This window comes from Thamnophis sirtalis, unplaced genomic scaffold, assembly GCF_051295495.1.
Source record: "Thamnophis sirtalis isolate CommonGarterSnake01/CBP01778 unplaced genomic scaffold, rThaSir2_p1.2 scaffold_15, whole genome shotgun sequence".
Taxonomy (NCBI): domain Eukaryota; kingdom Metazoa; phylum Chordata; class Lepidosauria; order Squamata; family Natricidae; genus Thamnophis; species Thamnophis sirtalis.
In genome coordinates, this window is record NW_028261395.1 from 19,510,380 (window position 1) to 19,537,528 (window position 27,149).

At 47.0% G+C, this 27,149-nt stretch overlaps 2 protein-coding genes across 6 annotated transcripts in view; one reads left to right on the forward strand and one right to left on the reverse strand.

Moving 5' to 3' along the window:
* RHOBTB1 (Rho related BTB domain containing 1) overlaps window positions 1-27,149 on the forward strand; it is a 94,923-nt gene that overhangs the window by 27,189 nt on the left and 40,585 nt on the right. For 2 of the 4 annotated variants that reach the window (XM_087702142.1, XM_087702141.1), the window contains exon 10: window positions 590-4,805. In XM_087702142.1, the coding sequence (XP_087558268.1) occupies window positions 590-759 (170 nt within the window). In that variant the 3' untranslated portion in view covers window positions 760-4,805. Of the gene's footprint in view, window positions 1-589; window positions 4,806-27,149 lie in introns of those variants that run through there. The other 2 variants (XM_087702143.1, XM_087702144.1) reach the window with 2 other exon arrangements.
* CDK1 (cyclin dependent kinase 1) lies at window positions 10,486-20,979 on the reverse strand. Of its 2 annotated transcripts, none has more exons than XM_014066820.2 (8): window positions 20,885-20,979; window positions 19,802-19,856; window positions 18,963-19,119; window positions 17,587-17,710; window positions 16,953-17,123; window positions 15,726-15,889; window positions 15,051-15,192; window positions 10,486-10,814 (listed from the first exon to the last, which is right to left on the reverse strand). In XM_014066820.2, exons 2-8 carry the CDS (start codon window positions 19,836-19,838, stop codon window positions 10,698-10,700), a joined length of 912 nt encoding a protein of 303 aa, XP_013922295.1. In that variant the 5' UTR covers window positions 19,839-19,856; window positions 20,885-20,979; the 3' UTR covers window positions 10,486-10,697. The 2 variants fall into 2 exon arrangements, with proteins under 2 accessions (XP_013922295.1, XP_013922296.1); XM_014066821.2 differs by lacking the exon at window positions 20,885-20,979 and adding an exon at window positions 20,306-20,345.

A 27,149-nucleotide genomic window follows, 5' to 3' on the forward strand; every position in this document is an offset into this window, starting at 1 on the left:
TTCTTCATTGCCTTTTCACAATGTTTATATCTGCATTTGAAGTCCACCTATAGATACTTGTATGGTTTACTGCTTATTTTAAAATAACTTATAAGACCCCTTTTATAGCTGCGGAATCACTGAAATCTAACAATGTATAATATTCAGCTGCAGAAATGACCCCCCCCCCAATCCCTCCGAAACTTCGTATTCTGCCTTTGGGATGCTTCAATATCAAATATTTTGATGATCTTTTCCATAGACTAGGAAGGTCCATTTTGAGTTATGGCAGACTAGCATTTTGTGTCTTTCATAAATGAACTTACTTTGAGTTTTCTATTTGAAAATACCCTAAAGTAGACACAGAGGATTGCATCCTCCACCACGAATAAGAAAACCCAGATGTTCTCATCCCCATCCTATGACAACTTGAAACTTGGTGGAGTTTTGAAAAGAGACTCCCCCCCCCCCCCGAAATTCAGCACAAGATTTCAGATTCTGCATTCTGTGGCAGATAACACATTCCCTAGTTTTTTGTCCGTCAAGAAAATAGACATGTTTTGCTGGTTCAAGATATTGTTAAACTTACTGGGTATCGTTTGTTCACCAGATAATCAGGAATATTTTGAAAAGCACCGTTGGCCTCCCATCTGGTACCTGAAGGAGGAAGACCATTTCCAGCGGGTGAAGAAGGAGCGAGAGAAGGAAGAACTGGCCCTCAATAAACACCATTCAAAAAGGAGGTGGTGCTTCTGGAGCTCCTCCACTGTAGTTTCCTGAGTCAAGAGAAGAAGGCCACCCCATCTTGGCTCAGCTGGGAAAAAGTTAGTTTCTAGCATTGCTTCTGGGCACAGCTGGACTCGGTGGGACCCGCAAAGACTTTCCTCCCTTTCATTTCAAAGGGTCTCTCCCCAGACCAAGGGCTTTAGCAGACTGGGCTGAAGAGACCCCTCGTATTCCACCTGAATTCAGGGATCACCAAAGGTTAGGAAGCACAAGTCCACCTCAGGAGTGTGAATCTCTTTCGTAGACCCTCCTCACTCTGCCATTTTAATAAGCTAAAACTGGCACACGCACCCTTTTTATACTCAATAACAAGAAACTCAGCATCAGTGTTTTGATCTCTGAAGGGAGCCTATTTTTATACTTGTGAATGAGCGTTTCCGTGTGGATTCTGTAGGGGAGTCTTTAAATAATATGTCTGTGACATTTTCTCTCTCTGAGATTGCAAAGTTACCCAAGCCTTTAAATCATCTCTGTTTCTTCCCACCACCCTTCAGTCACCATAGTGCTGAAAACAAAGCAATGGCTTTAAAATCTCCCTGAAATTGCTAACCTAGCAACACGTCCAATTTTGCTAGGTGAATGAAGTTTTTCCTTCCCCCAAGGACTGCATTTGTAACAATTAAACCCTTGTTTCGTTCATCTGAAAAAAAAAATGAGATCCACTAACAACAGAAGTAATTAGGATTGTAACTGTCAATCAGACAAAGAACACAAAGTGTACATTTTTTTCCAGCTATGTGATCAAATATGTATGTTGAATGTTTGGCCTGTTAGGGCAGGAGGCAACTGCCATGTGTAATTCTCTCCTTTTTATCAAGTTCAGGAGTGAAATTAAGGAAAATATCTTTTTCTCTTTCAAATCCAACAGAAGGAACACTCTCTGCACCAAGTGGAAGATCCAACAGGTTCCTAACGAACCTAGCAGACAACTATGTTTCCCAATAAGTAGAGAAGGGAACAAGGGGATTGGCCATATTAGACTTAATTCTCACTAACAGAGAGGAAATGGTAGAAGGTGTTGAAGCCATAGGAACCCTGGGGGCAAGTGACCATGCAATATTGGAATTCAACATTATGCAAACAGAAATAGTAGAACAAAGTCAAACTAGAGTCTTGGATTTTAAGACAGCTAATTTCAATAAATTTAGAGAGAGCTTGGGAAGAATTCCATGGATGAGAATCCTCAAGGGGAAAGCAACTCAAGAAACTTGGGAAATTTTGAAAATGAGATTACAAAAGCTCAGTCTAGCACAATACCAATGAAGAAGAAAAATAACAGCTCTCAAAAGAAACCAGCATGGCTGCATAAAGAACTCTGACAAATTGAAAGACAAAAAAGTTAAGTATAAAAAGTGGAAAGGGGGGGACATAACTAAGGCAGAATATCAGCAAATAGCCCGAGCCTGTAAAGATGAAGTAAGGAAAGCTAAGGCTCACAATGAAGAAAGGCTTGCCACAAAAGTAAAAAATAACAAAAAAAGCTTCTTCCAACATGTTAAAAACAAGAAAAAGATTAAGGAAACAATTGGTCCATTGCTGGGAGAAAGTGGCAAGAAGGTGACAAGCAACAGGGGGAAAGCAGAACTGTTTAACTCATTTTTTTGTATCTGTCTTTACACAAAGGGATAAAACAGTCCAACCTATCAAAAGCAGCACCACAAAAATTAGATTAGGAACACAAATTGAAATAGGGAAGAAAATGGTAAGTGAGCACCTGTCTACCCTAGACGAGTTCAAATCACTAGGACCGGATGGATTATACCCCAGGGTTCTGAAGGAACTGGCAGACGAGATCTCAGAACCATTGAACTATATCTTTCAGAGATCCTGGCGCACCGGGGAACTGCCAGAGGACTGGAAAAGAGCTGATGTGGTTCCCATCTTCAAAAAAGGAAAAAAATAGATCCAGGAAACTACAGACCTATCAGCCTGACCTCAATACCAGGGAAGATTCTGGAAAAGATAATCAAGCAACGAATTAGCGAACACCTAGAAGCAAACAAAGTAATAGCCAAAAGCCCACATGGGTTTGTCAAAAACAGATCATGCCAGACTAATCTTATTGCATTCTTTGACAAAGTGACAAAATTAGTGGACTAGAGGAATGCTGTGGATATAGCTTACTTGGACTTCACTAAGGCATTTGATAAGGTAGACCATAACTTACTACTAGATAAAGTAGAAAAATGTGGGTTGGACAGCATCATCACCAGATGGATTGGCTGACCAACCGCACTCAACGTGTAGTCCTCAATGGAACTGCATCTTCATGGAGGGAAGTATGCAGTGGAGTACCCAAGGCCCTGTTTTAGGCCCAGTACTCTTCAACATCTTCATCAATGATTTGGATGAGAGAATAAATGGGGAACTCATCAAATTTGCAGATGACACCAAGCTGGCAGGAATAGCCAACGCTCCAGAAGATAGGCTTAAGATACAGAAGGATCTTGACAAACTTGAACATTGGGCACTATCTAATAAAATGAAATTCAATGGTGAAAAGAGTAAGGTCCTAGATTTAGAGAAGAAAAACGAAATGCACAGGTACAGTATAGGTGGTATCTTGCACAATAGAAATAACTGAAAGGGATCTTGGAGTCCTAGTGGACAACCATTAAATATGAGCCAGCCGTGTGCAGCAGCTGCCAAAAAAGCCAACACAGTTCTAGGCTACATAAACAGATAGAATCAAGATCATGTGAAGTGTTAATACCACTTTATAATGCCTTGGTAAGGCCACACTTGGAATACTGCATTCAGTTTTGGTCACCACGATGTAGAAAAGATGTGGAGAATCTAGAAAGAGCGCAGAGAAGAACAACAAAGATGATTAGGGGACTGGAGACTAAATCATATGAAGAACGGTTGCGGGAACTGAGTATGTCTACTTTAATGAAAAGAAGGACTAGGGGAGACATCATAGCAGTATTCCAATATCTCAGGGGTTGCCACAAAGAAGAGGGAGTCAAACTATTCTCCAAGGCACCTGAGGGTAGAACAAGAAGCAATGGGTGGAAACTAATCAAGGAGAGAAGCAACTTAGAACTGAGGAGAAATTTCCTGACAGAACAATTAATCAGTGGAACAGCTTGCCTCCAGAAGTTGTGAATGCCCCAACACTGGAAGTCTTTAAGAAGATGTTGGATGGGCATTTGTCTGAAACGGTATAGGGTTTCCTGCCTAGGCAGGGGGTTGAACTAGAAGACCTCCAAGGTCCCTTCCAACTCTGCTATTGTATTGTCTTGTATTTGCTAATTTGGGTAAACTTCAGAATTTTCTGGGTCTTTTCTGTGTAGAAACTTCTGCATAATATTCCCTGGTTTGTTATACATATTCGCATGTGAAGGGCTCCTTAAATGAAATGACTTCTTTCATTTTTATTATTCTACAAAAGTGCAACCATCCACCTGCATTTCAATAGTGTCACCCTGAGCCAAATAATCCCATTTTTGAAACAGCTTCTTCACTAAGCTGTCTGAGTGTCTTGTTGCTTCTAAAAATGTTGAGAAATCTTTCCTCTAAACTCACGGCATTTTGGTCAATACCTTTTGCTAAAGCCATATAGCTAGACATCAGATTTCCAGCCTTTTGAGGCAACTTATATTAGCACTGCTTTTAAAAACACTTTAGGAACAAATGGGCTACCTCCTGGGACAGAACAGAGGGAGATAGATTGGAAAACCCGAGGTTGTTTTGGCTAATCCCCCACTTATAACCAGTCGCTTAGTGACCATTCAAAGTCAAGATGGACACCCCCGCCCCCACCAAAAGGCACTTAGAGTCAGTTCCAAAGTTCCAACAGCCTTTTGGGACGCTCGGCAAACCAGCAAACCATCACACTACAACTGCTGCCACATGGCCATAATTTACAATGTTTGCCAGATGTTTACTTCCAGTTTCTGTCAAAAAGCATCCAGAGTAAACAATGAGTTTGCTTAATGAACATGGTGTTTGCTTAGCAACTGCGATGATGTTCTTTGCTACAGTGACATTCACTTAACAATCACTGCAAAAAAAGGAAATAAAAGCTGTTGTAGTCACATGGTCATCCACTTTATGACTGTCACAATTTATGACTGTAATTACCAGGCTCAATTATGGCCATAAATGGAAGGCTACCTAATCTCCCCTTCAGGCAGAGCTCAACTTGGGTTGCTCACCCTCTACCAGACAAGGATATTGTGGGGGGTCAATATTCTCTCAGGCCCTTACAGGGATATAAATATCCTTTTTTTCAAAGCCTGCTCCACTGACCTCCATGCTTACAGGTAAAGCAGGTGAATACATAGGTAGGAATCCGTAGGGAGGCAGATTTCTCAACTTTTGAGCCAACGTGGGAAGGAAACTCTTTCTCAGCTGCTGCTGAATCAGGAAACCTTCTCCATCTGCCCAGGGACTAGAAGTGGAGACCACCGACTCTGCTTCAGGCACCAGGAGAGACTCAGAAATATCTCCACTGTATACATTAAATAATCCATATTTTCAAAAACTCATTGTACTGTTTGTTACAAAGGGCTGGGAAGGCAAAAGGGTATTTGCACCTACCTGTCTATGTTTGGTCAAGGTTCACAAGAGAAAGGCAGAGCAAGCCAAAGGGGTGGGGGAAATCTGTGACTCAAGATTTCATCCCTTTTGACTCCTAAGAGTAAAAGCGATGGACGCAAAGGGAAATTTACTCACAAGGAGGAGAGCCTAAGGCTGCTTATGGCATCCTTCTGGAGTCCAGTTTAGCAACCACCTCTGGACAGGGGAGCTATGGGCTCAGCTCCTCACCCGTGCCCTGAATCTAGGCAGCCTATTGCAAAATGTTTGCACCGTGTTGTATAAACATTGCTGCTGTGGCTGGCAAGATCAGTGGTGCTCTTGACACAGGGAGAGGAGTCAATGAACCAGGGCTATTTGCAATAACCAATGAGTGAACTACTTAAGAGCTTCTGGAACCAAATGGCTGGTTCATTTGGTTTAATTGTGCCTGTGGCCTTTAAGCTTGGTGGGAGACTTACTTTTGTTTCTATTTTGGGAAAATAAAATCTCAATAAAATGGTTTAGCCACACCACCTTTCCTAATCATTGCCTCTCCTCCTTTTAAAGAATGTGTTAAAAGCAATTCATTTCTTTTTTTCTAGAGTATTTCTTGAACTGTTTTCCCAGGACCCAACTGGGTTGCACAGCCACATGTGATTGCAAGGCTTATGAAGGCATGACTATAGTTTTCATTCCAGGCGCACCTGGAAGGTCACATTTGCGGCTTTGTGTTTGTTGCACAAGCATCCGTCCTTAAGCCACACAGAGCACTTCAGTTGCAGGGGCTCCTGGTGCTCTCTTGGACAGCTCAGAGCCCTTCCTCCCCGCTCCACAAATTGCAGGTTCCTCTTTGAAACTAAGGATCTGTTGCTCTGGGATGGCAGTGCAGACCACAAGGAAGCCCTCTGAATCCACTTTCATTTCCTCCCTTCTGGCCATGACATCCCCTTGCAACTTGTCTTCCTAAAGTTGTTCAAGGTAAAGGCGTCCTAAAAGAAGGCAATGTCTACTAAGGGGTTGAGGATTGGGCCCAGTTTGAAATATCTAAAAACAATGTTGGTGGCTGCAGTTGTGCTCTTAGATGGGGGAACTTTAATTTCAAGATTTAATTTGAATTGGGGGATGTTTAAAAGTTTCTGCTGCTATTTCTTACCCCTCCATTTTGCTGGAGTTTGAAGCGCACGTCTTTTCTGACTGAGCACCCAAAGAAAGAAAAGAAAATTAAGATCATGGCATCCGGCCCTCTCAATTCCTGGCAAGTAGGTGGGAAAGAAATGGAGGTAGTGAGAGATTTCATTTTCCTGGGCTCCAAGATGGGGACTGTAGCCAAGAAATTAAAAAAGGCTTGCTCCTGGGGAGGAAAGCTATGGCATCAAATCTAGACAGCATACTAAAAAGCAGAGACATCTCCCTGCCAACAATAGTGCGTATAGTCAAGGCGATGATTTTCCCAGTTGCCAAAGTTAAGAAAATAAATAAATAAATAAAAAAAACACACACACAAAAAATTCCCAGTTGCCATATATGGCTGTGAAGGTTGGACCATAAGGAGGGCTGAGCACCAAAGAATGGAGGCCTTTGTACTCTGGTGCTGGAGAAGACTCCTGTGAGTCCCTTGGACTGCATGGCGATCCAACCAGTCGGTCCTAGGGGAGATCAACCCCGACTGCTCTTTAGAAGGTCAGATCCTGAAGAGGAAACTCAAGTACTTTGGCCACCTAATGAGAAGGAAGGACTCACTGGAGAAGAGCGTCATGTTGGGAAAGACTGAGGGCAAAGGAAGAAGAGGACGGCAGAGAAGGAGGTGGCTGGATGGAGTTACTGAATCAATAGGCGTGAGCTTCAGTGGATTCCGGGGGATTGTAGAGGACAGGAAGGCTGTTGTCCATGGGGTCGCGATGGGTTGGACATGACTTCATGACTAACAACAAGCCCCAAAGTGTTTTATTTGTATACATTTATTTGTATGTGAGAGATATTTCTCCACAGGTCACAAGATGACCATATGCAAAGGAGAGACAATACGTGTTTAGGATGGTTTGAGACAAGGAGGCTCCGATAATCCATCCCAACTCTAGGCGGTTAAGTGGCAAGTAAAAGATTTAGAAGGCTGCTTTGTCTTTTGGGCAAGTTTTAATTGTCACAGCCAGAGGACACCAGTTGGTTATTGCCACATGTTAAGATGTGGATGACAAACAAAACCAAAGCTATATAGACCTTTCTTCCAAGCAGACACTAAAAGCCTGGAATGGAGGCATCTCTTATCTATACGGATTAAAATTCCTCCATTTAATTTTGTTCAGAAATTCTGAATGTTTTGTGGTAAGCAACGGCCAGCTGGAAGCACAATATTTTCCATATCACACTTCTAATTAAGGGGAAGAGCAGAGCCGCACCAGCAGAATTTTCCCACCTGCATTTAGTGCAAATGAGTTGTATCCACATATGTTGAAAAGCGTCTGGGTTTCGCACTTGGCCAAAGATGGGAAGCTGTGAGCGGGAGTGGAAAAAGCACACTCTTCCTATTCTTGTTTTTTGAGCTCTGGAGTTGAGGAAAGGACTGCAAGTTCCTTCGCAGGTCAAGTGAATGCACAAATCTGCTTGTCTGGTGGAAGGAGAAAGCAGAAGATGCTGCATATGAAACGTGCAGCCCTTTTCACTCTAACAGTGCAAAACTTTAGATATTAGATTTATATTAAAGTAATATACACATTGATAGACTTGCCTAGTTTGACGATTCCACACAGGCAACCATCTTCTAATCCACCAGCTACTCTCAGGAAGCAAAACCCAGAACGAGAGATGGGAGAAAAGAGTTTTAAACAGTTTGCCATCTTTTAAACAATCATTTTAAAGCATAGTAATTCTGCCCCAGAGGGACACAGTGGCTCAGATGCTGAGTTTGTCGATCAGAAAGGTTGGCAGTTCAAATCTCTAGTAACAGAGTGAGCTCCCATTACTTGTCCCAGCTTCTGCCAACCTAGCAGTTTGAAAGCACGTAAACAATGCAAGTAGAAAAATAGGAACCACCTTTGCTGGGAAGGCAAGTGTTCAATACACCTTCAGTATTTAGTCATGCCGGCCACATGACCACAGAGACTTTCTTCAGACAGCTCTTCGGCTTTGAAACGGAGATGAGCACCGCCCCCTAGAGTCGGGAACGACTAGCACATATGTGCAAGGGGAACCTTTACCTTACCTTTAATTCTGCCCCATAAATTCACATAAAAGCGCACATGCCCCTCTAATCTTCCTGCGAGCTTCCCTGAATCATCCAGGGTGATTCAGCAACAAATCCTGCAGCATTCTCCCACCACGCCTACATTAGGTAGATGATTAGATTGTGTATTGTGCTGACACCTTGTGGTTCAAGAGGAAATGGCACACTGACAAGTCGGTTTGTTGAGTCATGGATGCAGCAGCTACCATCTCTCACCTGAATTGGTTACATTTACAATGACCTCATTTCCTCCTCTGCTACAGAACAGCTCCTTCGGTTGAATGTCTGCCTGTCAGCAGTGTTTCCGTGGATTGAGAACCTCAGGAAGTAGCTGGTAACCGAAATCCCGGGTTTCACAGGAGAAGCAAACATTCAATAGAAGTTTTAACAATGGTCTGCTGCAACTTCTATTGCAGCCCTTCAAGATGAGGTAGAGAACCATTCCCCGGTCTGATGGTCTAGAACAGGGCTAGTCAACCTTTTTATACCTACGGCCCACTTTTGTATCTCGTTACTAGTAACATTTTCTAACAGCCCACCGGTTCCACAGTAATGGTGATTTATAAAGTAGGGAAGTAACTTTACTTTATAAAATTTATAAAGCAGTTACAGCAGTGTTTCTTAACCTTGGCGACTTTAAGTCCTGTGGACTTCAACTCCCAGAATCCCCCAGCCAGCTAAAAGTCGCCAAGGTTGAGAAACACCGAGTTACAGCAACCCCTACCGCCCACCATAAAAGCTGGAACGCCCACTAGTGGGCGGTAGGGACCAGGTTGACTACCACTGGTCTAGAACAAGGGTCACCAACCTTTCGGACCTCAGGGACCACTTAATTCATAATTTTAAATCCTGTGGATCACTAATATGATCTGCCTAATGACTGGTGGGTGGGTGTGACCAACTCAATGTCACTCACGTCAAGGGGCACCTCGCTGGCCTCTACTCGCTCCTCCCCTCCCAGCTACTCCTCCCCTCCCCGCCGGGGCTCCTTAGGGCCCCAACAGGAAGCAGCCACTGGAGCTAAGCAGCCCCCATGAGAAAGAGTTGGCAAAACAGCTGGCTCAGTTCAAATTGGATCTGACCGAGAAGGAGGCTCAGCAGAAGCACCTCACTGAGGACTAGAAGCATAGGCTTTCCAAACAGAGGGAAGACCTGAGGGAATGCAAAGCCAGGTACCAGCACCTGGAGGCTCAGTGGGCTAAGATGGTCAGCCAGTTCCAGGCCATGATGCAGTCCCACTGGAATGAGGCCCTCCCGCTCTTCGCCATCAGCAGCACTTCCCTCCGGCCTTCGCCTAAAGCCCCACATCAGGAGCAGACCCGAAGTCGGAATTTCTGCTCCCCCCCCCCCGACCCACACCAAAAGACCTTGAAGGGGGAGAAAAAAATACAACTAATTTTTCTGCGGACCACCAACATTTTCTCGCGAGCCACCAGTGGCTCATGGAGCACTCAATTGGTGACCGCTGGTCTAAATGTTGATCCTCACTGCCAGGGAGTTGCAGATGGGAGCAGGGGCTGCCCAGGTGTTCTCCAGGCAGGGAGGAGAGAAAGTGAGACTGCCGCCTTCCCTAAAGCCAGGAATAGCTGAGCTGAGCAGGCTCTCCCACAATCAAGGGAGCCATGCAATGACCAGCCTCAAGCCTTTTCTGGGACACCTACAGGAGGTGGAAGGTCCTCCAAGATGACCTTGGCAAAGGCAGACTTGCAGCTGTTGGCAATTTCAGGTTCGTCCAGCTGGTTTCCCTAGGAGAGGGGGGGGGGGATTTTTCTACAAAGACCCTAAAGCAGGGGTGTCCAAACCTGGGAACTTTAAGACTTGTGGACTTCAACTCCCAAGAATTCTGGGAGCTGAAGGCCACAAACCTTAAAGTTCCCAAGTTTGGACATCCCTGCCCTAAAGGCTTCTGGTAGTTCGGCCAAGCATCTGCAAGCACCTTGGAGAACCAAATATCTCATCCAAGTTTTGAAGGATTTATTTATATATTGGTGGGAATAATTAACGGTGCACAAATTTATTGAGGACTGAATTGATTAATATTTACATAGGAGGAGGATTTTACATCAGAGCTAAACAGGGCTACACTTTTAGAACAGATGAAGACAGACATATATAAAAAAACAAGAGCAACAGTTTCTGCATACTCTCGCAGCAAGATATTCGCAGCAGCTTCTCCACAAACCAAGAGTTAGCATTTCTTGGGCCGGTTGGCTGGGAGTTTTGATTTATCCAAGTCATCAAAGTAAGGGTGATTCAGGGCCACACGACCAGAGATCCTTTTCGCGGGATCGTAGATCAACATTTTCTGCAAGTAAAAAAAAAAAAAAGGGACACATCACCCACCCGCAATCCACAGGCAGGAAGAATGGAGCGATGGGCGCCCATGGTAGAGCAGGAAATTTTGGATCTGTACCAGGGATGGCTAGCCTTGTTTGCCACCGCGTGCCTAAAGCGGGAGGAGTGCAGGAGGGGTGGTGGTGTCGTGTGCATGCGTGCCCACCCCCACGCATGTGTGCATGACCTCCTTGCCCCCTCCCCGCTTTTGGTGTGTGATGGCTTGGTGGACCTGTTTTTCACCCTCCTCAGGCTCTAGGGGCTTTCTAGGAGCCTAGGCGAAAACAGCCTCCCTTGTAGGCCCTCCGGAGGCCGGAAATAGGCAGTTTTCTGACTTCCGGTTTGTGTGTTGGGCTGTTTTTCGCCCTCCGGAGGATTCAGGGAAAGCCCCCTGAAGGAAAAAACCCGCTGACAATGAAGGCCAAAATCAGAGCAACGCCTCGCGTGCCCTAAGAAATGGCTCCACTTGCCACTTGTGGCAGGCATGCCATAGGTTCACCATCATAGGACCTATACTCTTCAATCCCAGTTCAGAAGGTCTCCAATCTCTGCAGCCACTTTTGGTGCTGAGATGCCATAAAAGGGCCACAGAATAGCTGACCCAGAGGGCAGGGCCAGGTAAAACAAAGCATCAGAGACAGGAAGAAAATATCCTCGGATTATTGTCTGTGGAGGCTTCTTCCCTCCCTGCCCATGGGGGTGTGACCCTCCCAAGAAAGGCACTGGGTGCAACTAACCCCCATTTTCACTTTCTAAATGTACTTCTGGAGCCCAAAAGTGTTCATGGAAGTGCGAGGTCACTTGCCCTGCAGCAGGCCAGTGTGCAATCGGTCAATTCAAAGGGCCTAAACGAGGGGTGTCCAACTAGATGTCTTCAAGGGCCAGATCAGCATTGCAGTTCTCTGTAGGCCGGCGAGGGGGGAGGGGAGAGGAGACGGGACGCCTCCTGCAGCATCCTACCAGCCAAAACGGGGCACAGGGGGGTGCGTGTGGCCCCCCACAACCTGTTTTTGGCCTAAATGACCTCCCGCAGCCCCTTGCCAGCCAAAATGGTGTGCGTGAGGCCACACGCAGCCCCCTGTGCCAAATTTTCAGCCTGAATGGCCTCCTGCAGTCCCTTGCTGGCCAAAATGGAGCAGAGGAGGGCTGTGCATGGCCCCCTGGTTCCATTCTGGCTGCCAGAGGCACTGTGGGCCGGCCCTGGCCCACAGGCCTTGAGTTTGACACTGCTGGTCACAATTGTTAGCCCCAATGAAGTAGGGTAGGGAAGCCAGTGGCCCTGATGGGAAAGGTGGTGGGTAGCTGTTATATTGGTTGGGACCCAAGCCCTATGGCAGAATCACAGTCGCCCTACGTGGATGTTGAGAAAAGGGAGCAGTGACCGCCCTACACCTACCGGTCAACTCCTTCACCTAATGCAAGGTGAGAAATGCAATGTCTTCTGGACAGTAGAACAAATAATAGATGACAATTTTGAGCTTTGTCCTACACAGGGGTTGCCAAGCCTCGTGGCCTCTTAGGAACTGGGCTGCACATTTGGAGGTGAGTGGCCGGTGAGGGAAACTGCGCATACAGTATGTGGGATTTAGGTTGCACACTCCCCTGCCCCCCCCCCCCCCGGTCCATGGGAACATTATCTTCCATGAAACTGGTCCCTGGTGCCAAAAGGGTTGGGAGCTTCACCACTGGAGGTTTTCAAGAAGAGACTGGACTACCATTGTCAGAAATGGTGTGTAAGGCAGTGATGGCGAACCTTTTCCTTATGGTGTGCCAAAATTGCACGCGTGCATGTCCACGCCATCTCCCCACCCACCTGTGCATGCACACACGACCCCTCCCCAGGCTACGGGGGCCCTCCGGAAGCCGGAAATGAATTGTTCCTCAACTTCCAGTTGGGCCCATTTTTTGCCCTCCCCAGCCTCCAGAGGCTTTCTTGAAGACCCGGGAGGGCAAAAAATGGCCTCTCCTGGCCCTCTGGAAGGGTAAGAAATCAGCTGATGGCTGGCGTGCCACCAAATATGGCTCCACCTGCCTCCTGTGGCACACATGCCATAGGTTCGCCATCACGGGTGTAGGGCAGTGGTGGGTTTCAAATTTTAGAACCTGTTCTGTAGGTGTGGCTTGCTTTGTGGGAGTGGCTTATTGGCCATGTGACTGGGTGGGAGTGGCTTGCCACCCATGTGACCAAGTGGGAGTGGCTTGTTAGTCATGTGACTGGGCAGGCGTGACCAACTTGTAAAATGTGGTGAAACTCACTTAACAACGCTCTTACTTAGCAATCAAAATGTTGGCTCAGAAACTCTGGCATTTGAAGCACGCAAGTCTTAAAGCTGTCAAGTTACAAGATCCTTGCACCCCTAACCCTTTAGGAAAAAAGAAAACCCAGGGGTGTTCAAACTTGACAGCTTTAAGACTTGTGGACTTCAACTCCCAGAATTCCTCCTCTCGCTCTTCATCTTGATGATGTGTGGACGGGCAGGGCCAGGGAGCTGGAACCGGTTCTAAACGGCACTGTAGATTTGTGAAACCTCTTCTACAGAAAAAGTTAGAACTGGCAGAAACCCACCCCTGGTGTAGGGTCTCCTGCTTGGGCAGGGGTTGAAACAGATGACCTACAAGGTCCCTTCCAACTCTATTAATGTTAAAATCTGTGAAGCCTTTCCTCTGGCAGATTATACAAATGCACCTCATTTGCATGCACCTGGTTCAGGAAAACCCTATTTTATCGATTAGAATAACTGTGTTGACAGTCAAGGATTCCATCATTAGGAGCTACATTTCTCTTAATCTAGAAGGAACAAGCCCACCAAACTGTTATCCTAACAGCAGACTTTACGCTTTTGGTCGCCACAATGTAAAAAAGATGTTGAGATTCTAGAAAGAGTGCAGAGAAGAGCAACAAAGACAATTAGGAGACTGGAGACTAAAACATATGAAGAACGGTTGCAGGAACTGGGTATGTCTAGTTTAATGAAAAGAAGGACTAGGGGAGACATGATAGCAGTATTCCAATATCTCAGGGGTTGCCACAAAGAAGAGGGAGTCAAACTATTCTCCAAAGCACCTGAGGGTAGGACAAGAAGCAATGGGTGGAAACTAATCCGGGAGAGAAGCAACTTAGAACTGAGGAATTTCCTGACAGAACAATTAATCAGTGGAACAACTTGCCTCCAGAAGTTGTGGATGCTCCAACACTGGAAGCTTTTAAGATGTTGGATAACCATCTGTCTGAAGTGGTGGGTTGGACTAAAAGATCTCCAAGGTCCCTTCCAACTCTGTTATTCTATTGCTTGTATTAGGGATAGTTGGGTTTGAAACAAATGGCTACATCAAAAACTATTTGTAAATATAACCTACTATAAATCCTGGTTTCTCCAAGCAACTATTCACCAAACCAATTTGCAGACCTGCAGTCATTTTCTCAAGCCTGACCACCTGCTTTCTGCTCAGTGCCTTGGCTACCCAGTCTAACAACCAAGAAAGAGAGAGATCTTGTTTCCCCTTCAGAAGAATCAAAAGGCCCATTTTGAGGATGGGGCCTTTTCAAGGGTGTGGAGTTGTGGATGAAGATTCTCAGTCATCCAGCTAGAGTTGTCTGGAAGTTGAGCTATAACCACTAGACATCTTTTTAGTTTGAAACATTTTGCTATTTATCCAGTCTCAGCAAGTTGGTTAGAGAGACCCTACAGGTCAGACTCAAGGTACTGTATTTTTCGGAGTATAAGACTCACCTTTTCCCCCACCCCTGCCTCTCCTAAAAGAGTGTGGAAATGTTGGTGCGTCTTATACACCGAATACAGCCATTTTTGACCTCCCAAAGCCCCACCCCCGCATCCCATTTTTATGAAAAAGGGCCAAAACCCGGACCATTTTTTGCAAAAACAGAGACGTTTTTGCCTTTCCCAAGCCCCCAGTACTCTGCAGGCTTCAGCAGGGCTGATGGAAGGCAAAAATCCCCCCATTTTCGCGAAAAATGGCACATTTTCTACAAAACCTGTGGTTTTGCCTCCCCGCCAGCCCTGCTGAAGCCTGCAGAGTGTCCCTGGGGGCCAGGGAGGACAAAAAACTTTTTTTCTTTCTTACCTCTTGGTGCGTCTTATACTCCAAAAATATACGGTACTTGGATAAGCAGTGAAAGGTTTCACACCCAAAAGAAAAAGGACTCCACTTCCAGATCCCACAGAAGAAGAGTGAGGCTGTCACTTACAGAGAGCAGATCGAGGCCTTCATCATCCAGATTCTTCACATGAGATGCCAGACTGCTGGGTTTCCATTTGGGGAAGGTGTTCTTGTAATCCTGCAAGGATTCTACTTCTGGCCAGACGTCATTGTTGGGGGTCCCCAATGCTCTGCCAGGGAGAGGAGAAAAGAGTGGGTTGAATCTGCCCTCACAGAGACCACGGAGGGAGGGAGGCTTTTGGAGTCCTACCCTTGGAGGGTGAAGGGCAGCTGGTTAAGGCTCCCCCTCCCACTTCACTGTCACAAATTGACACGGAAACTTTGTGGCCTTGGCACATCGCAACATCAGCATTAGCTGTGCCTGTGTGGTTCTGTCTTTCTGTATCATCTGGGCACTCCAGAACTGGGAAGAAATGGGCAACCATCTTCTGGCTGGGAAATATAATTTTGCTTCCATGGGTCCAGCAGGAGGGACGTAGTAACCCAACAGGTGTTCTAGGATACAACCACCTGTAGAGCTGTCTGCCATGAGAATGGCCAGGAATCACGAGCAGACCATTCCCAATTCATCAGGGGATGCCACAGGTGTCTATCTCAAAGGAGGAGCGTGCAAAAAAGACACACACACACACACACACACACACACACACACACACACAAGCCACAGATTCTTCTTGCCCCAGCCGATTATTTGCCTTGATACCTGAAGATCCGGAAAAGCTGGTCGATTTCCGAATCCCCGTGGAAGAGCGGCTTCTTGGTGGCCATTTCTGCAAAGATGGTCCCGATGCTCCATAGATCTACAGGGGTAGAGTAGCGGGCAGAGCCAAGCAAGACCTCTGGGGATCTGTACCACAAGGTGACAACCTAGAAAGGAAATCAGCAATTAGAAGATTTTTACCTGCTATTTAAATCAGGGGCCTCCAACCTTGGCAACTTTAAGACATGCGGATTTCAACTCCCAGAGTTCTGAGGAACTCTGGGAGTTGAAGTCCGCAAGTCTTAAAGTTACCAAGGTTGGAGGCCCCTGATTTAAAACACACACACACACACACTTTGGAAGTGCTAGGTAGGATTATCATCCAACTCATAAAAGGATTGCTGGTAGCATCCTTCTGCTTAAGCCTCATAAATTTAAGAGGCAGGTTTGGACCGGAGCAGACTACCACCTGAATTCAGGATGAACGTTTAAGACCCATTTCCCCCCTTCAACAAGCTCATGTTAGCACAGTTGTTTCCAAAAGAAAAAAGGAAGCTACCACATTTTTCAGACTATAAGACGCATCAGAGTATAAGACGCACCATGATTTTGAAGAGGTAATTTTTTTAAAAAAAAGTTTTTTGCAAAAACAAAGGGCATGCAGAGCTTTGGGAGACTCTTAGAGTGTTCCTGGGGGCTGCCTCCCCCCGCAAAAACAAGCAAAAAACAGACTGTTTTTCACAAAAACGAGCTGGTTTTTTTGCAAAAAAAGAGGGGGGCATGCAGAGGGTTTGGGAGGCTTGTAGAGGGCTGGTGGGCAAAAACGGGCTGCTTTTTGCTCATTCTTGTCCCCTGGAGCACTCTGGAAGTCTCCTAAAGGCTCTGCATGGCCATTTTTGCAAAGGGGGTGGGGTTTCAGTAGCCAAAAATGCTGTATTCAGTGTGTGAGACACACCCAGATTTTCAGCCTCTTTTTTGGAGGGAAAAGGTGCGTCTTATACTCCAAAACATACGGTAGATTTCGGGCCATTTCAAGTTGATCACAACTGATATTCACTGTTCACCCAGGGCCATCTTGGGAAGCGCCTTCCACTCCCAGCGGCCCCATCTGCAGGGCATCCCTATCCTCTCCCCATTGGGCCCTGCCCCCCCCCCACTCCCCAAGGGAAGTGCTTCAACCTCTTTAGAGAAGATCTGGTCCTGAAGGCGGAGCCACACACGCCCCCTTACCTCGTGTGTATAGACACGCACGGGGATGCCGAAAGCGCGTGCCAGCCCGAAGTCGGCTAGTTTAATCACACCATTGTCATCAATTAAGAGGTTCTGAGGTTTCAGGTCTCTATGCAGAACCCTTCTTGAATGGCAAAACACGATACCTTGCAAGATTTGGTACAAGTAACTCTGAAAAAATCGCAAGAGCAAAGACTTCAGAAAGTGGTCGCGTCTCCTCCCGAGAGAACCATCTGTAGCACCCACAGCCAACCAGCGTCGTTAAATGAGGCACAGACATGCATCAGGCAACACTAAGGTTGCATACTTGCATTCCCGTTGCCAGCCTGTTGTAAGTCCTAGGATTATGTGAGGACTCAGTCAGCAAGGACTAATTATGGATGACAGATACTTTGCAAAAGCTTATTTGGCACATGTTGAACTCCACAACAGCTGCCTTTAACTGATGGGGTGCTTTGCAGTTCACAAGCAGGGATTCCTTGGCCAAACCCCCAAAAGAGACCATGACTTTTTATAAGCACCTACATGCTTTTTGTGCTGCTTCCACCAATCTCAACCTTAAGAGGCTCATGGCAGAAATGAGCTAGAAAAGAACATTTTTTCAGACCCTCCATTTTGTTTTACTCTTTCTTACCTTAACAAGCATACGATCTAAATATTGTCCCAATGGAATAGAATCCAAGTATTTCTTGAGATCCATGGAAAGAAATTCAAAGATAAGGTAAAGCCTTGAGTCTTGCATAAGCACATCCTGAAGACTAAAGAGATTTATTTGAAGAAATGAAGAGAACTCAAACTCCTTCACTTTAGTCAGCACAACAGTTCCCCCTCAACTACTCTGCAAGCTCTCATTCCCCACAAAGTGCCAAATGAATGATTCTCTAATTGTCTCATTCGTTAATACTCTTCTCTGGTTTGTTCAGATGCCCCCACTGCTGGTAATGGCAACTCTGGAGGAGATTAAACACATCTCGTTTAGCACAATATCTAGAAGCTGTTACAGCAACAGTGTAGACATTTTCATTTATTTTTCATATTATGCAAACGCCTGTTCCACTTAATATTCTCTGCATTTTCCCCTGGAAAGGCCAACATAAACATTCAAAAGCAAGAAATTTTACTAGCCCATTAGATGCATCCTTATCCATAAAATCAACCCCCTGCAGCATAACCCCCAAGCCCCTCCCCTTGGAAAGAAGCCTTGCTCAAGTGCAGGGCAGTCGAGTTCCAAAGAAGAGCTCCACCATCTCAGAAACTCAACTTCTGAGTTAAACCATATTGTTTCTGCCCTTGGGAGATCTGAGGGTTCAAGGGCGGAAACGGGTGGATCAGCATGTGTTCATAAAGACTGTGGTGCAGGGGTGTCACACTCAATTTCATTGAAGGCCGCATCAGGATTGTTTGACCTGGGGGGGGGGGCACCTCATCAAGGCTCCGTTTTCAGCCGTGACGGCCTCCTGCAGCTCTCTGCCAGTGAAAATGGAGCCCAGGAGGCCCACTTGTAGCCCTCCCGAGCTCCATTTTTGCCAGCAGAGGCATCACGGGCTGGCCCTTCACGGTTTCCAGGGTGGGCCAGATCTAAGCACCCTGTGGGCCAGGGGCCTTGAGTTTGACACCCCTGCTGCAGTATGCCAGGGTCCTGGGATCGCCATTTGCAACCTTCCCAGCCAGCATCTGACAAGGGAAAGCTGGATTCACTTGCGCCCTGAGTAATTCACTTATGGGCTGTAGTCATTTGCTTAACAACCAAAGGTACGGTAGTAAAATTGGGCACAATTTAATAAACTGCCTTTCTTAGCAACAGAAATCCTGGTCCCAATTGTGGCCATGTCAAGGACTAACTATACCTCGGCATGTACTGATATTGCTTGCATTTCGTGAAAGAGGCTTATTTGGGACATGTGTTTGTGTAAACCCTGTGGAAAAACAAGAGGGGTGTTGCTTCCTTCCGGGCTCCCCACATACACAAAGCCTCCTCTTTGCCCAATGGAGCCAGAGGGTGGCACTCACCACACAATGTTGGGATGGTGTAGTTCTTTCAGCAGGGAAATTTCCCTGATGGCCGTGCTGGGGACACCCTCTTCATCGCTTTCCAGGCGGATTTTTTTCATGGCCACCACTTGGCCAGTGGCCTTGTGCTTGCCTTTGTACACCACGCCATACGTTCCTAGCACAAGGAGAAAAGGCAATGTCTGTGTGTGTGTCTGTTGGTTGACTTTGTAATTCTGGACGAAGTGCCAAAAGGGGTTGCCAAGGCTTGGAAGAGGGAAGCCAAGAAAGAAAATCAAATAAAGCAACTTGGCACATGAGAGGGATGGATTTGGAGAACACACAAAGCCCCCCCAGCCCCAATTCCTTCCAGAAGCTCAAAGGAAGAGAAAAGGCATCTGATTTACCAAACGAAAAGGTACTGCCGAGGAACAATTTGCAGTAAGTCAGTTCGTGCAGCAAGAGCCCAAAACAAATTGACCAAGGCCAAAATATTGTCTTCCAAGGAACTAAGCATGTCGATCACAAAGAGGTCCGTTGTGTTCCCCAAAGCAACTACTCTGCGTTTTCTCTTGAAAGATTTTTGGTGGGTACACCGCAATCGTGCAAGGGGGTGTTAATCTCCCACAATTTTGGTTGTTTGGTTATTAAACGTCAGGCTCCCGGGAGAAAGTAGAGATGTGGGTCTCTACTTTTTCAAAAGCTGCAAAGCTCCATGGCATCTCTAAAGCCTCTGTCCCATTTATTCATTTATTTCCAAGAACTTTCATCCCATATGCTTCTCTGCAGCCTAATTTCAGGAGAGACAAGTAGGAAGCCTCAGAGGGGCAGATAGGGTGGGGAGGGGATGGGGAACCTACCTTCACCAATCTTTTCTATCTTGGTGTAGTCGTCCATCACTTCAAAGGATTTGAGCTGAAAGAACCAAGGAGAGAAACATTTGTAACCAATTTCCCCCCTTTGGATACTTTCTTTTCCCCCACCCAGGGAGGCCACAGGCCCTCCTCCACCCAACTCAGCTGCTTTTCCTCCCTGGGACCCCTGCCTTCAGTCAAGAACTGCCCAGCAAAGCCGCCCCCCCCCACCTCCATTTGGGGCCCTCTATTAGACGCAGCTCTGCAGCGCCTGGGAAAGGCCTGCCAGGCCCCAAGTCACTTCCCCAGGGACGCATCGAGGAATCCCGGGTCCTTCTTGCAGCTGCACCCCGGGCACAAACTCCCCAGGCACATGGGGCGGAGGGAGGGGGCCACCGGGCCGAGTGCTCAGCGGGAGGGCCAGGCGCCTCGCTTGCTGGCCTGGGTACGGCAGGGGGCCGCCTGTTCCCCGGGCCTTGCAGCCTGGCGCCCGCGGGCGCCTCCTCTTACCGCTCCTCCGCCGGTGCCTCCGGACCGAAAGCGCCGCAGCCGCCCTGAGAGCAACGCCGGCAGATTCAAATTAACCGCGTCGCTCCGCCGCCGCCCGCCCGCCAATGACGCCGCGCTGCCGCTTTCAAACGGGCCAATCGGCGCGCGGCGCCAAAGTGGGGGCCCGGAGCGGGCGAGCGCTGCTGCTGCTGCTGTTCTCCGCCTTTGCAAGATGCCCGGGTCAGGCAGGCGGCCGCAGGCAGGACGCAGCTTCCCGTCCGGGAAAGGCAGACGAGGGGGCGCCCGGGACGCTGTTGCCTTCCCCCGTTCTCCTCCCTGTGCCCGCGGCTCCTCCGTGCCGCTTGGAAGGAGACCCCCCGGGGGCTGGGCTCACGTTCCCCAGAGGCTCCTGGCGCGCCCCGACTCCGGGCAGCCCCTGCAGTCCCCCGTCCGCCGGGAGGGCAGCCGGACCACCCTCCCTTCCCCCCCGGGGGGGGGTCTTGGCTGGACGGAGGGGCTGCCTGGCCCGCCAGACCCTCCCTGCCTCCTTCCCTGCCTGCCCGCCTGCAGAGGCTCGGCGGGGCGAGGGGGCGAACTCACCTGGGCGCTTCCTGAAGGACGGAGCGAGGAGCCGCGCAGCCGCTGATCCTAAGGCGGCTCGTCTGCGGTGCGCTCCTTCCCGCCTCTTCCGGCGGTCGCTGCTCTTCTACCCCCCCCACCCCGCCCCACGTGCCTCTGCCCCTTCGCTGCGCTCCTGGCAGCAGGGACGGGGATGATGGGCGCTGGAAGGCAGGCTCTTCCCGGCCGCCCAGGCTTCTTGCAAAGGCGCTTCTGCCTGGCTGAGTCGGCCTTGCCAGCAGAAGTTGCCAAAGTTGTCAAAACTTTTCCAGAAAGCTGAGAGTTGGGCAAAAGGGCGCAGTTGTGGCTGCCAGGCCTTTCGGGCGTCTCCGGAGACTTGGAATAAAACAGCTGGAAATGAGTCCTGCTCTAATAGGAGCCTCTGCTCTGGCCTGGCAAAGGATGGCAGCCTTGCGCTCCCAGGGCTTTCCAGCTGCTTCTCCTCAGGCAGCTGTTCCTGGGAAGTCTTCAAAGGGAGAAGCGTGGCTCAACTCTTACCAAGGAAATACGCACCAGGCCTGATTCTAGAAGCTTTATTTTATTTCGGTTTACCAAACTGCAGCCTGTGTCTTTGTGAAATCACATCTTAGAAACGATTTGCAGTTGCTTCCAATTGCAACACCAGGGACACGGTGGCTCAGTGGCTAAGACGCTGAGCTTGTCAATCAGAAAAGTCGGCAGTTCAGTGAGTGAGTTCCAGTTACTTGTCCCAGCTTCTCTCAGCCTAGCAGTTTGAAAGCATGTAAAAATGCAAGTAGAAAAATAGGGACCACTTTGGTGGGGAGGTAACAGTGTTTAGTCATGCCAGCCACATGACCACAGAGACGTCTTCGGATAGCGCTGGCTCTTTGGCTTTGAAACGGAGATGACCCTAGAGTTGGGAACGACTAGCACATATGTGCGAGGGGACCTTTACCTTTATCTGTCACACCAAAACTTTTGGAAAGAATTTAGTAATTTTCAGGAGTGACATTTAGAGAAGTATGAACACTGCAGAAGGAAGGCCCTGCGTGTAGAGGAATTGGGACAAATCCTCTCTAGAGTCCAGGCGGGTTCTCTCCTCTGATGGCTCACTGCCAACCATGGCCCGTCTCTTAGGAGCTGGTAAGTCTGGCACAGCCAAGGGCCACCCCCAAATCAGCCTCTTTGCACAGAGCATTGGGCAGAAGAGAACCAGCAGCCAATTCTACCCCTGCCTTAGTGGCAATCGCCACACACAGGCAGATTTTTCAGTGGCAAAATAGCTTACAGTGAGTGAAAAGTTGTGTCTTTATTTTTATTTTTTTGCTTCAAAGGCTTTGATCCCCAAGATGGGTAGGAACAGGCTTCTATAAAGGAACATTGTTCTGTTTAGAGCCAAATGGTGGGCAAATTGGTGCGACCAATTCGATCTCATAGATTGGGCCTCCTCCGTATTCCATCGGCCAGCCAGTGCCGGCTGGCAACTACAAGGAGGAGGGCCTTCTCAGTAGTAGCCCCGACCCTTTGGAACGAGCTCCCCGTGGAGATTCGTACCCTCTCCACCGTCCAGGCCTTCCACACAGCCCTTAAGAACTGGCTAGCCCGTCAGGCCTGGGGACAAGGATAGCCGCCCCTCCCGAATGATGAATGTATGTTGCTTATTATTTTTATTATATGTGTCTATGTCATTGTTTGTGTTCCCCCTCCCTGATTTTATGTGAGCCGCCCTGAGTCCCCTCAGGGAAAAGGGCGGCCTACAAGTGTTAATAAAATCAAAATCAAATCAAAAATCAACAAACTGTTATCAGTTTAAAAATGTACCCACGATCATTCTCTCTTGGTTCACTGTATTATATACAGTTGAAGCAAGGTTTAAATATTGGGGAGTTGAATGGAGGTAACTCTTATTGTAATGCTGAAGTTACAGAAGGAGTTATAGAAACATTCTAATTACTGGATTAGTTATTTTGAGAACAGAACAGTTGAGCTGCTTGTCCAGTAGAGGGCAGAGTATATGCAGTATGCTCTGTCCTCTACTGCAGTGGTCTCCAACCTTGGCAACTTTAAGACCTGTGGACTTCAACTCCCAGAGTTCCTCAGCCAGCAAAGCTGGCTGAGGAACTCTGGAAGTTGAAGTCCACAAGTCTTAAAGTTGCCAAGGTTGGAGACCACTGCTCTACTGGACAATGCAAGTGTTTTCCAAAATAACTAATGTCATCAGCAACGTTGGAGAAGTGGGTTGCTTGCTTCTCAGCCGCTTCCTTTTCTCTTTTGTGTTAGTTTTTTAAAACTTTGTACAGCGATTGTCTTATCCACAGCATAGACTTAAATCTGTAGTATAGATGAGTCTTCTAGACTGAACCTTTCCAGGTCTTTCTGCTTGTGGACTATTCTCCTGTTCCATGTGGTGGCTCTTCTCCACAGGCCTAAACACTGTGGATCTTGTTCCCCTATCAGCCACCAGCCCAACATAGGATGGTCCTTCTACTGATGGCCATGAATCTTCCAGGATCACCATCACAAGGGACTTTTGTTCTCTGCAGCTGCAGGATTCAATGTAGTTTTGTCTCTAGTGCACATATTATATTCCCTTGCAGTAATGATGCTTCTGTAAAGGAAACAGAAAGTATATTCTGCTTTTTACACAATGTTGATGCCTAAGCAAAGCTGGCCTATTGAAGAATCTGAATCAGGTTGGTTTAAAACGAAGAGAGAGAGAGATTATGGCTCCATTGCACTTGCTGTGGCAGAAGACATGGAGACAATTTATGAAGAGATGCTCAACTGAGATAGAATTAATGGTTTTGTTTTCAAGACCAGGGTCAGAAAAATGGGTAAGAAAGACATTAGTAAGGACTTTGGTTTAAAAAAAAAAATCCTGAATGGGATAATTTTTGACTATCTCTGAAAACGTCTATGACTGCCTAGAGCAGGTTGTGATAGCTCGGCTCCAGACTTCTGGATATCATGGACCTTCTTCCCTTTATTTCCATCTGTCTTCACCTTGGTGGACAATCTGGGGTGGAAAGTGGAAGTGGCTTTGAAAGCCAAATTCTGGGGTGTTGCCACTGACCAGCCCCCCCACCCTTCCTTGTTATTTCACTGGAGTGATTTTTAGCCTGCTTCAAGGCCGCAACTGGGATCTAGTTTCTAAGAAATCCACACCTCATGCCCAGATCTACACCAGGGCCTGATGCTTCTTGGGATCCCTGCCATGTTGGAGGGAAGGCAGGAGAGGTCCCTCTGGCAGGGAAGCTCAGGGATTCCCCTCCCTGGGAAAAGCAGCCCCTCCCTGCCTCTGCCAGCGCAGGCTCTCCCTTCCCAAAGGAAATTCCTTGGTTGAGTTAATTGGCTTGATGAGCTACGTACTGTACAAAAAAAGTTGTGTTGTATATTCCTTTTTTAGTTACGTGTTTTGATTTTTACAACTTCAGTGTAATCTCTATTTTATTATTATTAGCTGGCTTGTTTCGGCAGAAAGGCAGAGCATCTTTGTAATAAATAAGCAAAATTTCACTACTGCTGCAAAATTACTATAGAGCTGAGACTGATTCCGCTTAGTGTGAGCACCTCACACCACATTATCACAAAATATATTCCCCACTGAGACATTCACGGATTTTCTGTCCCTCTGCTTTACAGTTGTAATGCTCAATTCCCATAGCTGAGTTATTGTAAACAGTTGTGGGTGTTGTGTAACTCTATCTTTTAACGTACCATGCTATGTTTGGATAGATTTGCCAAGAAATCTTGCAGATTTTTCTGTACATGGTAGTGAACAAAGAGAAAAGGATTGGGGAGGTGACCAAATGAAACCACTTTAAAAATCCATTTGTGTTGCTCACAGATTGACCTAACTACATTGGGGTATTTGCAACATAATAATGTTGGGCGGCAAATGTGCTGGGCCCAATCCTGAAGGAGATGATCAGTAATCAAAATCACAATAGGTTGCATTTAGTAAAATTGATTATTGATTATGAGAGCCCTGGTGGTGCAGTGGGTGGAATGCAGTATTGCAGGCTAACTTTGCCTACTGCTAACAGTTCGATACTGAGAGGCTCAAGGTTGACTCAGTCTTCCATCCTTATGATGTGGGTAAAATAAGGACCCAGATTGTTGGGGGGCAATGTGCCAACTCTGTGAACTGCCCAGAGAGTGCTGCAAAGCACTATGGGGCGGTATACAAGTCTAAATGCTGTTGTTATTGCTGTTGGCTATGCAAATGCAACCCCTCCGTCCACCTACTTCCTCATTTCTTTCAGTGCTGTATCTGGATAAGCGGCTGGAGAATCCATTTTGTATGGAAAATCAAGATCTCAAGGGATTTACCCTCTAATGCAGTGGTTCCCAAACTTGGCAACTTTAAGACTTGTGGACTTCAACTCCCAGAATTCTCCAGCCAGCAGAGTAACAGAAGAAAGGGAAGAAGCAGAAGAAGAAGAAGATGAAGGAAGAAGAAGAAGAAAGAAGAAGAATTCTGGGAGTTGAAGTCCACAAGTCTTAAAGTTGCCAAGTTTGGGAACCACTGCTCTAATGTAATGATACACCCAAACTGGAATGGAATTGTAGAAAAGGGAAGGCATTTTTATTTATTTTTTATTTAGAAAGTTTATATAGCTGCTAGCATTCTTCAAAATGAAAAAGTTCTTCTGCAGTCATGACGTAAGCCTAAGACTGAAAATCAGGCTTGTCAGATGTTACATCTTTTCTATCCTGCCCTATGGAGTGGAGAGTTGGTCTCTGACAGAAAGAAGAAGAAGAAAGAAGAAGCATTTGAAATGTGGATTTACAGGCGGCTGTTCCGTATCAGCTGGGTTGACAAAATCACAAATGAGGTGATAAGTCGCCTAGGAAAGCCAAGGGAAATCATCAGTGGTGAAATTCAATTTTTTTTTTGCTAGCGGTTCTGTGGGTGTGGTTTGGTGGATGTGGCAGGAGAAGGATACCGCAAAATCCCCATTCCCACCCGACTCTGGGGCCAGCCAGAGGTGGCATTTGCTGGTTCTCCAAACTACTCAAAATTTCTGCTACCAGTTCTCCAGAACCTGTCAGAGCCTGCAGGATTTCACCCCTGGAAATCATCAAAGCCATTAAAAAGGGAAAGTTAGAATGTTTTGGACATCTGATTTGACACCCAGATAAATGCAGCATCCTTTACTTAATCCTCCAAGGAAAGATTGAAGGCAAACAGAGTCCAGGCAGAAGAACAACATCATGGCTTCAAAATCTAAGGGACTGATATGGACAAAACTCAGCAGCACCCTTTCATCTGGCTGTTGACAAAAGTAGGATTGCTAACGTGATTGCCAACGTCCAATGACGAATATGGAAGAAGAAGAAAAGAAGGAGGAGGAGGAGGAAGAAGAAGAAAAAGAAGAAGAAGGAAGAAGAAGAAGGAAGAAGAAGAAGAAGGAAGAAGAAGACGAAAGGGAAGAAGCAGAAGAAGGAAGAAGAAGAAGGAGGAAGAGGAAGAAGAAAGGAGAAGAAGGAAGAAGAAGAAGAAGAAAGCGAAGAAGAAGAAGAAGAAGAAGAAGAAGAAGAAGAAGATGATAATATAGCTGCCCAACTCATTCTTGGTGGCTTCCAAGAATAAAACCCTAACACAGAAACCAGTACAAAAGCAAGAGCCGTACATCCCCTCTTCCTTGTGCATATGTTGGCTTAGCAGCAGACAGAGGCTCACAGCAGCTTTCAAAACCCTTTGAGGGTGATGTGAAAGGAAGTTATTGACTCAGAGGAATTTTAGGCTAAGCTTTCCTTGTCCTGGCTGGGGCTGGAGAAGGAGGAAGCAAATGAGTTGGATGAAGGTGAAATGTTAGTGAAGGGGGGAGAGAGAAAAGGCCGCCTGTCGCCAAAAGCCACATTCAGGGAATTCGTTCTGTGACCTCTGGGCGCAAGGAGGAGCAGGAACCAGGCTGCCACCCCAAATCCTACCCCCGCACTGCTTTGCAATAGGTTTTGCTAAGACACCTGGTGGTATCTCTTCTCCCACCCACAGAGGGAAAGAACTTGCTTTTCTCTTAGAAGAGATGGGCCTGTCCTGGGTGGCGAAACTGAAATCCAGATGTTCAGTTGAGGGTGCAGGCTCTCACCTGGATATGCATGAACATCTGTTTTGGGAGGGCATAACCCCCAACTGATGGAGGAGAGAATGTGCAGATTCCCTCACCCTGGACCCCCAATTACCCTCAGGGTGTTGGCGTCTTGAGAGACGTCACTTATAACATATTGTTCTGTCACAAGACTTGCTGCCTCCACTCTTCCCTTGGTCACAAGTCCATGG